Below are 11,927 nucleotides of genomic sequence, written 5' to 3'. Positions count from 1 at the left end.
TCCAACATGTAGCCTATAGGAACCAACTGTTCAGCTACTGTCTAACATACATTGCAGATCTTGACACATACCATAGCTAGGAGACAAGCAGCATTATTCGTTCCACCTATGAGTGGTAAAAATGCTTGGACTCATTGGTGTATACACCAGCCCCCCTCAACATTTCACAGTTCTTAATATGGTATGTCAGTACAAAAAAGAACAAATGGATGAGTTTTGCAAAACGCATCAGAAATTAGCTGTCACTTTTTAGCTTCTTAAATGAATTTGAAACAGGAATTAGCTAAGGTAGACACTGAATATGCATCGGTACTGCATCTTAAATAGTTCATCTGTATATCTGAAAAGCCCATTTCCTCATCAGTATGGAGGAACACCTGCTGTGTTCTTTCAACCATGATTATTTGATGAAAGCAAGAGGTATCAGTTTCGTCCTCTCCTGTTCCACACCTGATCTGGCTGCTCAATAATTGAGTAGAGATGCAATGGAGAGCGACCGGACCTCTCCCTTTCTCCTCGTTCTCCCGTGCAATACTGCTAGCACAGTTGACAGGTGCTGCACGCTTCTTTTCAAGAACGTTTAATGTTGGTGAACGTCCACTAAGGGACCATGGAGGAGCTGCTGAAGAAGCCGGGACCAAGGTACGAGAGCAAGCCCCGAAAAGTGAGGTTCAAGCTGGCCTCGTCCTACAGCGGCCGAGTGCTGAAGCACGTGTACGAGGACGGCCAGGAGCTGGACAGTCCCGAGGAGAAGTACCCTCACAGCTTCATCCACACCAAGATCCCTCAACACCTGGACATGGGGCAGCTTTGCGGCTTCGAGGAGATGCAGGACCAGGATCTGTACCCTCCCACGGGGCTCATTGCTCAGAGGATCAACGTGTACCGAGGAGGCAGTGGCTATAAGCCTTCAGCCTACGGGGATCTGCAAGACAGTGAAGAAAAAGTAAGTGGATGCTTGAGAACATGCTTGTGCAGCAGTGCTCAAGCTGAGATAAGTGATAGCATTTTTGCGTTGCTGTGACACTGCAGCATTTCACCAACACTTTGTTGTGGCTCTTTGTCCCTGATTCTGTGAGTGCAGCAAAGAAAGTCTTGGCGGTTTCTCCATTCCCACACTACAGTCTCTAACTGTAGCATTACATAATTGATACCTCTCCAGTGTATGATTACTTATTCCCAAATTGATCTATTTATAGAGGCACGCAGTCTCCGGCACGGCTTTTAACCATAGTCAGTTTACCCTCTGGATACAGGTTGACATTCTTAGCTTTGCTTTAATTGTTTGGTGTACGCTCCTTTTCTTTCCCGCCTAATGTGTGTGCACAATGCCGCTCTCAGATAATTGGGGTGAATAATTAGACCAAATCCTCGAGCAAAATTTATCATTAGCATGCAGCTGCTGAAAGTGGCTTATCTGAATGAAAGAAACAAAATTGGTTTTAGGGATTTTTCCTCTTGCTGACATCCAAGATGGGTCCCAAGACAAGGCAAATATCTACGCCTAGCAATGCTGGCTTCCAAGGCTTCCATTTAGTCAGGTGGACAGGTAGGTGTATAGCCTGCTGGGCATTGCTGCCTGGGTGCCAGTGCCTTGTAATTCGGCTTCATATTATTACAACGTCAGTCACAAAGTTCTGCTGCAGTGGTTCTGCGGCAGATCCGCAGTGCAACTCAAACTTGTCACAAAAGACTGGCAACAGCCTTTGTCACACTTTCCTCAAAGGAACCGTGTGATGTAATGCTCTATTCATAGCATTCCCTTATTATAGCGGCAGAATCAAACGGGTTCAAAGTAGGCGAAACAGAGCTTTGATCAGGGCTTTGGTATGTATTTTTCCTTAAATGACAACTTGTGATTTCAGCCTTCTTTGTGTCCTTCACATTTGTATGTTTCATTCAAGGGCCCAGTTCTAGACTTTGGAAAGATCATCATCTATACTAGCAATCTGAAGATCATCCGGTCTCCCCATAGAAAAGGAGAGTCTGGTAAAAGCCATCATCGGAGTCGAGTAGAGGGAGGCGAGGCCTCGCCAGGCAGGGAGTCCAGGTCCAAGGGAAGGCACAAAACAAGAGGTTCCCGCACTGAAGAACGCAGTCCTGCTCCTAGACAAAAGGTGTCAATGAAGGTCAGGACCTCTATGTCTTGGATTCATAAGAACTCATAATAAGATAAAATATTTTTGATTTTTTAAAAGTTTGTCAGATTAGTATCAGCTGATACTCATCATTAAGATACCCAATAAATCGATTGGGATCACTGGGCAAAATACCTCCCCCTTACTATTACTGGTCAAGACCAAGCAGTAAACGTCATGGCTTGGGCAATGGTGTCCAAGTCTGGTCCTGGTTTAGTTTCAACACACCTGGCTCTAATATTCAGATGCTCCTAAACACCTTGATTACCTGGATCAGTAGTGTTAGTTTAGTGACCCATAGACTGGAAAGCAGCATTTGTGCACTGCTATATTCAGCACTATGAGTATTAGTGCTGAGAAATAGGGCATAGGGTTTAAGAGCAGTTTTAAATGTGTCCTTGTTTGTCTGTTTAAATTTATCAGATGTCAGAAAAAATACATTCAGCTCAAGATTAGCTGTTCCTGGTAGCTGGTCATCCAGAACATACTCTATGCTGGTAAGCCAGCTGGTTAAACTGGTTGACCAGCTTAGCTCTTGACCAGTATGATTTGATTTGAGTCTGATGGACTAGCTGGTCTTTCAAAGTAACCAACTTGACCAAGCTGGTTGACCAGTTAAGACTTAATAGGAATTTGTAAAAAAATAAAAAACAGCTACATTGTTGTATACCTCCTTCTACCTCCTGCTTTTATCCTCTAACTTTGATCACATTTTGGTACAAGTGAGATTATATTTAAATTATTAAAACATTCACTAGGCATAAAGAATATTTGTTGAAGTCTGCAAGCAGTTTGGATGTGAGGCATCCTGAATAATAAAAGGCATCTCATTCAGCATTGAAAATGACTTGGCACTAGGCATCATGTATTATGCACAGTGATAAATGGCACATGTAAAAAACATTGTGCTCTTTATTCCCTCATTTTTATCATATTGTTAGAGCTTTGTTAGAATCAAAGACTAAGTCTTTACTTAGCATTTGTAGCTATGTTAACATCATCATCATTGTTAGAAGTAGTAGTAGTAATAATAATAATAATAGTAATAATAATAATAATGTATGTGTTAAGTGGCAATGAGTTGTCTTATTACATTAACTTGCGTTAAAAGTAAAGATCATTTTTGTCTTTCATATGATTTTGAGACAGCAACAATATCTTATTTACATCATATACACTGATCAGGCTTTAAACATTAAACATTAAAACCACCTACTTAAGACTGAGTAGGTCCTTGTGCCACCAAAACACCTCTGAAGACTTCCTCTGGTATCTGGCACCAAGACGTAGAAGCAGATCCTTTAAGAACTGTAAGTTGTGGGGTGGGACCTCCATGTCCTCGCATCAATAAGACTTAGGTGCCCGTGAGCCTTTTACTGGTTTGGAAGTTGTCCTTCCTTGGACCACTTTTGGTTGGTACTAACGAAGAACACTCAACCGGAACGCCCCACAGGACCTGCCTGATGTTTTGGAGATGCTCTGACCCAGTTGTCTAGCCAATGTGACCCTTGTCAACAATGCTCTGGTTCTTATACTTACTCATTTTTCCTGTAAGGAAACTGAAAGTTTACCTGCTGCCTAACACAGTATATCCCACCTCTTGACACTTGCCAGAGCTGGGGTGCTTCAAGATTCCATTTTAGCCCCCTTGTTGTTTACCATATACAGTATCTATATATGTATTGATTATTTAGCTTCTCTCTAATGTTTATTTGTTGTTTAGTGTGTAGTCTTTGTATTTCTGTGTTTAGGTGCTACTGTTTTGGCCAGGGCTTGTAAACGAGATGTGTAATCTTAATGTGACAACCCTGGTTAAAAAAGGTCAAATAAATAAATAAAAAGGTTGGCCATTGTAATGACATAACCATTGTTATTCTGTAGTCAGTACTGAGTGAAGTTTCTTTTGCATCTTGGTTTATTCACTTATAAAATGTTCATATTTAAAGCCAATCTGAGTGGTTATTTTGGCTGGGCCAATGTTAAACATGGGTGAGTCTGGACCCACTTAGTCCAATCAAATTCACAGTCACTAGTAGGCAGGCTTCTCTTCTTAGTTGGTGTAATGGATCTACCACTCACTCTGAGCATTAGTAAATAAGACTTAGAGTTAGAGTTTGTGTCTAAGCACATTAGCACATTAGCATCATCTGCCATTAGAAGGAAATGATTGCAATTATCATCCCTCTAAATCTTTGGGAGTGTATAACCTTGCACAATACCACTAATGAGCTCTATGCATAATCAGTGGAAAGCTGAGATAGACCTTGCTCATGCAGAGTTGGAGCAAACACCACAGCTCTCGATGCAATCCAACCAGTTAACACATGCCTACTTGTTTGTTTCCTGCAGGAGGTGGCCAGTTGCGAACAGTGTGGAGGGTCGGGCAGCGCCCCTTGTTCCTTGTGCCATGGCAGCAAGCTGTCCATGCTCGCCAACCGATTCAACGAGTCCATCCGCGAGCTGCGCTGTCCGGCCTGCAACCCTGATGGCCTGGAGCAGTGCCAGTCATGTGCCCAGTAACCTGCTGGACAGCCTGTAGCTTCCGCAAATGCACTGGTCAGCAGATGACACTTGGATGTGTGGCCTTGCTAAGACTTAGAAGTGCAAGTCTATTCGAAAACATCAGACAGCACAATTCACAGCACCAATTGGAGAGCATTTTCAAGTAAGGGATTGAATGAATGAAAACACTGATAGGAGGTTAATAAACAAAGCAAGAGAAGCAGCGCTAGAGAGAGGCAGAGAGAGGCAGAGAGATAGAGGAAGAAAGAGAGCTAATCGAGAGAAGCATTTCTTTATGCACAGCAGCGCAATACAAGATGGAACGGGAAAATGAGTCCCGATTCTCATTCCAAGAACATTTTCCAAGATTTGTAATTACACAGCAAACACAATTAGGTTGGGTGATATCAAACGTATCTGCTGTGTCGAGGCACCATAGAGGATCTACGAATAGGATTCTGAGTGTGATTTATGTGGATGGAAGGAATAGAGTTGAACAAAAAGTTGATTAGTTTTAGCATTAAGGAGAACAGGGAATAGTTTCACAATAATTGTCTGCAGAAAAATATCATATGTAATTCATATCAAGACAGATATAACATTTATTGTACATTTTCAGTTATTCAGTGAAAGTTGTGAGGACCTGGTAGCATCCTTATTCAACAAAACCAACATCAGTTGAAGTTGCTGTCAAGGATTAGTAAAGGCAGTATCAGTATGCTAAAATAAACCATTACTATTGAAGCATTTAGCTGTAACATTTACCTTCAGAAACATAAACCTTCAGCATATCTCACATTTTTGTGTGATTCAGTATATAAATGTATTTTCAGATTTTTCACATAAACAAAGGCTTATTATTATTATTATTATTATTATTACTACTACTAGTAGTAGTAGTAATGTAGAAAAGAGTAAAACCAGCAAACTATAACAACTGGAGAACTCTGCACTTTTATTTGTAACCAACACATTCTTAATGTTATAGGGTTTGAAGAAAATGATGGTTGTATTGTTGTTTAAATTCAAATATACCATCACAGAGATGTTTTTTTTAAAGACCACTAATAAAATGACGGTGGCACCCATGACTTAAAGCAACACTATGTATCATTTTTATCTTAAAATAAAGTTATTGAATTCTTATTTAAGCTTTAAAATCATGTTAATGTTCCACTGGTTGCAAAAGGAAGAATATTGTCACTGTTGTTGCTACTCCAGGTTTAGCATGCTGCTAACTGCAGTATGTAACATTGGTGAAGTGGGCAGGACATTGCTGGCGAGAACTGTGTAACACTGCAGAAAACGAGTCATGTTTGTGTAAGATCCGGTAATATTACTCTACTCCCTTAGTCTACAAACGTCCTTCAGAGATGGTTCTGTGTATTTCAGCTCACCAAGAAACATGTGTCTTTTAATGGTGGCCCAAACCGTGAATTGCACTCCCTGACTTTAGGGGAAGTCCAGGAGAAAGAAATACCAATTTTCCATAGTGTTCCAAAATATTATCTACCAATTAGTACAACCGAAGTTATAGATTCAATCAATAGGCAAACTACACATATAAAATATACTCAAAATAACACTATTGTAATGAAGGGGAAAGCTACCATCTAAAAGGCTTCCCTCTTTTTCTTATTGGGTATTGATCATATCCCTCAAGATTAAGAAGGTAACCATGACCATACAGGAAAAAAGGGTCTTTTTGATTTATACTGTAATAGTTTATTCTTTATAGGGATAAATGATGAGTTTATGCTATAACATTAGTATATATGCTTTTTATTAACAGGATTTTAGATATTTGGGAAAGCAGGACACAGTGAAACATGGTGTAAAATAAAACATGGATGGGCTTGTTTTTTTTTGAACATGTCTTTGGTCATGGTTTTGTATTCCTATATCAACAGATCTTAAGATATTTCTCAAAATTCAATCTGTACCTTAAAAGTAAGTTTGTTCATTCTTTTTTTTTATCAAATATGTCACATGATTTATTTCTATATTACTTTATTTTCCCTTTTGGTGGCTGTAACATTGTGTCATGTTTAATAATGCAAAGCTCACAGTGAGAACCAAGCTTAAAAGCATCCTCCACACTGTGGGGTTAGTTTTAAGACAACACAACAATTGTTGAAACATTTTAAGCACTGATATTTAGATTTAGACTTTAGATTTCACATAAATGTGGTCACGAATTTGCCATATTTTACACAGACTCTCACTAATTAGTTTTACTTGAATGCAAGTATTTTATGTACTTACATTGGAAAGCTCATCTGGTTCAAACAACATAGAACTGTATTAAAGAATGTTTGATTTGGTAACTAACTTTTGCAACTAACCCCTATCTGTTACAGGTAACCCTTTTTGTGGGATAAGCTGTAACATTTACTATCACCTTGCTTCTGGATATATTATTTGTTAATAAACAATAGGTGCTACAAGCAAATGTGTGTTTTCATTTGTGTAGGTTGCATGTATGTTAAATATATTATTAAAATAATATTGTTAAGTAAGTAAGTAAGTAAGTATAATGTACCTGCAGAATACAAATGGTGGTAAGCTGCCTAGAATAGCTCAAACCCACTATAATGTCAAGCAGTGAGGAGTAATGTGTGTTGAAGGCTTCATTTAGCTGGCTCAAAATACACAAAAAACAAAAAAACATTTAGGTTTGCAACAAATATAGACTGTCAGGAAGGAAATGAGTAATCAGGCCATTTTCCCACTCCCAGTCTTGAGGATCCCATGCTCAGCATATTTTGCTGTTTGTCCACTTCCCAACTTTAGCTAATTACCCGAACTGAGTCTGTATATCACTTTAGGTTATGCACTTATTGGTAATGCTAGTGCTATTATGTGAATATAATGATGTATACTTGTGGTTGACCCTGGTTCAGAGATGCTCAAACTGAGTTTAGCACTGATTTTTAAGGTGATATATCAGCTTTTCCACTTTACATGCACATGCTCTTGCTAATTAACCTCATACTTTGTAAAATGCAGACATATGCTGTTTGTAGTACAGGCAACATTAGGGTGAAATAGGGTAAAATAACACATTTTATCTAGACAAAAATATTCCAGACGAAAATACTTTTAGCCATTTTATATTTTTATGGCAATGTCATCTGTGACCATACACTACAAACACTATGAACTATATAGTACTAAACAGTGTTCTTTGATATGTAATGATAATGGAAATGTTATTATTGCAATTGAACCGTTTTTAAAACTGTTAAACAACATCAATGTGTTTGTCATGTCATAAAATCTTATAGCATTGTCATCTGTGAATTTGAAAAGCAATTGGACTATCAAAGGTCATATTCTCCAGATTCACTCTGAAGATTTTTTTTATTTCAAATATAATTACTGAGTTGTATGTTTACAGAATTCAGTCAAATCAAATGTCTTCAAATGTATTCATATAGTACTTTTTACAACTGCCATTGTCACAAAGCAGCTTTACAGAATCAGTAAACAGTAAACAGGACAAGAGACATAAAAACCTAAACCCCCTGTGAGTAAGCCAAAGGCAACAGTGGTGGGGTTAGTTGTAATGCAATGAAAGCTTCCCCACATAAACATTGAGAGAATAATAATAATCAATAACAGTAACAATAACAAAAGTTTATTTTTAAGTTAAAATTTTTAATCTTCTGATTTATCCAGAATCTACTATAAGTGTAAACAACCAAGCAAAAAAACTGATACTGATAAACAATGGTACATATGCACATTTATCTTTAAGCAAATATTTGATGTAATTAGGTCATAAAAAGCTTCTCTGAATGAATTCATTATGTTTGAATCTACAGTATGAACTAGACGTTTAGTGCATGTTACAATGAGCCCATCCATCTCTTATAGTTAAATAAACAGGGTTTTAATATTCGCTCTCATGTACTTTTAAGTGGAATCATTCATGGACAGTAGATGCTGAAAAGATTTCATTTGCATCTCCAAATTCAGCAATTTAATCTGTAATAAAATAGAGTACTTTAAACTCATTACTGACATTCAGACCTTATACAGTATCTGTCCTGGAAATAAAATGTAAAATTCAAAAAAATTAATTGTCCTCGGATAAATTTAGGCTACATCTTTAATAGCTTGGTGATGATAAAACCTTTCATTTTGAAAAAAAAAAAACCTTTATGACAAATGTAAGTTATGGTTCAAATAAATTGAAACATGAAATTATACAGTGGGGAAAAAATAATTTAGTCAGTCACCAATTGTGCAAGTTCTCCCACTTAAAAAGATGAGAGAGGCCTGTAATTGACATCATAGGTAGACCTCAACTATGAGAGACAAAATGAGAAAATAAATTCTGAAAATCACATTGTCTGATTTTTAAAGAATTTATTTGCAAATAATGGTGGAAAATAAGTATTTGGTCACCTTCAAACAAGCACGATTTCTGGCTGTCACAGACCTGTAACTTCTTCTTTAAGAGGCTTCTCTGTCCTCCACTCATTACCTGTATTATTGGCACCTGTTTGAACTCGTTAACAGTATAAAAGACACCTGCCCACAACCTCAAACACTCACACTCCAAACTCCACTATGGTGAAGACCAAAGAGCTGTCGAAGGCCACCAGAAACAAAATTGTAGACCTGCACCAGGCTGGGAAGACTGAATCTGCAATAGGCAAGCAGCTCGGTGTGAAGAAATCTACTGTGGGAGCAATAATCAGAAAATGGGAGACCTACAAGACCACTGCTAATCTCCCTCGATCAGGGGCTCCACGCAAGATCTCAGCCCGTGGGGTCAAAATGATGACAAGAACGGTGAGCAAATCCCAGAACCACACGGGGGGACCTAGTGAATGACCTGCAGAAAGCTGGGACCAACGTTACAAAGGCTACCGTCTCAGATCTTGCAGTGCCAGACGTGTTCCCCTGCTTAAGCCAGTACATATCCGGGCGCGTCTTAAGTTTGCTAGAGAGCATTTGGATGTTCCGGAAGAGTATTGGGAGAATGTCTTATAGTTAGATGAAACCAAAGTAGAACTGTTTGGTACAAACACAACTCGTTGTGTTTGGAGGAGAGTGAATGCTGAGTTGCATCCAAAGAACACCATACCAACTGTGAAGCATGGGGGTGGCAACATCATGCTTTGGGGCTGTTTCTCTGCAAAGGGACTAGGACGACTGGTCCGTGTACATGAAAGAATGAATGGGGCCATGTATTGTGAGAGTTTGAGTGCAAACCTCCTTCCATCAGCAAGGGCATTGAAGATGAAACGTGGCTGGGTCTTTCAGCATGACAATGATCCCAAGCACACTGCCAGGGCAACAAAAGGAGTGGCTTCGTAAGATGCATTTCAAGGTCCTGGAGTGGCCCAGCCAGTCTCCAGATCTCAACCCCATAGAAAACCTTTGAAGGGAGTTGAAAGTCTGTGTTGCCCGCCGACAGCCCCAAAAAATCATTGCTCTAGAGGAGATCTGCATGGAGGAATGGGCCAACATACCAGCAACGGTGTGTGCCAACCTTGTGAAGACATCTACCTATGATGTCAATTACAGGCCTCTCTCATCATCAAGTGGAAGAAATTGCTCAATTGTTGACTGACTAAATTTTTTTTTCCCCCACTGTACTTAAATTCTGTAAATAAATAGTATTTATGTTCCCATGTTTTTGCCAGGTCCTGTCACATTGACATGAAACACTATTTAAAAAGGTTGCAGGATACAAGTAAATGTAATGACCAAGGTGACACTGACACTGATGAAGGTTGAGTTCTCTGATAAAATTGTATGATTTTAACCTTGTAACACGTCGGGCCCTGTCATGCTAAGCTATTCCAAAAAAGATTGAAATTCTTGTCCATGTCTTAAAAGCTTTCTGAACTTTGCTTGACTACTACCAGTTGATGCCAGCATGTTAGGAAGCTGAACAATTGCAGTTAAATGTCAAATCGTCAATGCCCTGTCATAACCCTGTATATATACAATATCAGTCATATTAAAATTAATTAGGTCCTTCTTGTATGTCCTTGGATAAAATGTACCATATTAGTTTATTATTTGTATTAACATTAACATCTTCATACAAAATTAAAACAGGAATGCTTATTTAAAAACCTTTTTTTGCATCAACAAACTCACACAGGACACTTTTTATACAAAAAAATAGACTTTTTGAGAAAACATTCTAAACAAATCAAATTTATATATCCACCATTACCCAGGTGGGTTTTTTATAATGACATGAGTGCCTGGTTGTTATTCATATTCAGTATGCCAAACCATGTCAGAAACAATCAGGGACATGTAATATATCTTTTAGATTTTTGAACTCCTGACATTTTGGAAATGAAATGGGTATAAAACATTTTCACATCCCATCTCTTTGTTTGTTCTTGGCTCTGTTTGTTTCTTGTCAGTCCAAGCCCCCCCTGTCCATTAGTGTTCCCACCTGTGCCTCCTTTGTAACCACGCCCCCTTGCTGTTCCCAGGTGTTCCTCGTTTATTCTTACTATAAGAACCCCCTTGTTTCACTTTTCCTTTGTCTGGTATTGTGCATGTTCATGTGTTTACATTCATGCCTGTTTATGGTTTGTTAGCTTGGCCTGTTTGTTCAGTTTCTGTATTGTTTGGTTTGTTAGTCTTAGTCCTTGTTGTTTTTGCTAAACCTGATTGTTCTTTTTGCTTGTTTCTTTGGTTAATTTCACTGTGTTTGTTTGGACATCCAGTTTGTTTTCTTTGTATCCTGTTTACTTTGTTTGGTTTAGTATTTTATAAATGTCCTGTGTGTACGTCCGCCTCCAAGCTCCACCAAACCATTCTGAGATGGAATGATATGAGTATCACTAGATTCAAGGTTAAGAAATTCACTTTGCCCCTTTATTATATTCAGTTTATAAACATGTACATATTTAATTCTTTCTCTTTGTTATACAGTATGTTAATTCTTACACTGGTTAACTGTAAAAACTGTAATTTCCTTCCTGTGATCAATGAAGTATATATTCTGATTCCCCCAAAATATTTAGAAGTGAAATGTATGTTTCTGGTAAAATGTCTTGCTTAACCACATAATTGAAACACAGACACTTTGAGAATCTCCTTCCCCTATATTTCCCGGCTGATCTTTCAGAAAATGTCAATGTTGCATCCCAAACTGGAACGCCTTCACAGGGAGGCCTCCACCGGCAGCAGACGATTATATTGTAGATTAAGCTTGGTTTATCTGAAATGAGCAGTGACTCGGCAAGACATTATTGTTCTTTCTCCTAGCTACTCCTGGGAGGCTGCTGCCAAATCAGTGCT

General features: G+C 38.6%; 1 protein-coding gene across 1 annotated transcript; it reads left to right on the top strand.

The window, feature by feature from the left end:
• Nucleotides 1–610: 610 nt before the first annotated feature.
• LOC140539898 (glutaredoxin domain-containing cysteine-rich protein 2) lies at nt 611–4,658 on the top strand. The gene is made up of 3 exons (XM_072662727.1): nt 611–946; nt 1,905–2,117; nt 4,488–4,658. Exons 1-3 carry the CDS (start codon nt 611–613, stop codon nt 4,656–4,658), a joined length of 720 nt encoding a protein of 239 aa, XP_072518828.1.
• Nucleotides 4,659–11,927: the final 7,269 nt, after the last annotated feature.

The sequence above is a fragment of the Salminus brasiliensis genome, chromosome 18 (assembly GCF_030463535.1).
Source record: "Salminus brasiliensis chromosome 18, fSalBra1.hap2, whole genome shotgun sequence".
Lineage (NCBI taxonomy): Eukaryota > Metazoa > Chordata > Actinopteri > Characiformes > Bryconidae > Salminus > Salminus brasiliensis.
This window is presented reverse-complemented; position numbering and strand designations above follow the sequence as displayed.

Bases quoted from the DNA above. Each gene is read 5' to 3' on its own strand.
- LOC140539898 (XM_072662727.1), top strand. From the start codon at position 611: ATGGAGGAGCTGCTGAAGAAGCCGGGACCAAGGTACGAGAGCAAGCCC. The intron at 947-1,904 runs GTAAGTGGATGC...GTTTCATTCAAG, and splicing joins TGCAAGACAGTGAAGAAAAA to GGCCCAGTTCTAGACTTTGG. The intron at 2,118-4,487 runs GTGTCAATGAAG...TGTTTCCTGCAG, and splicing joins GTCCTGCTCCTAGACAAAAG to GAGGTGGCCAGTTGCGAACA.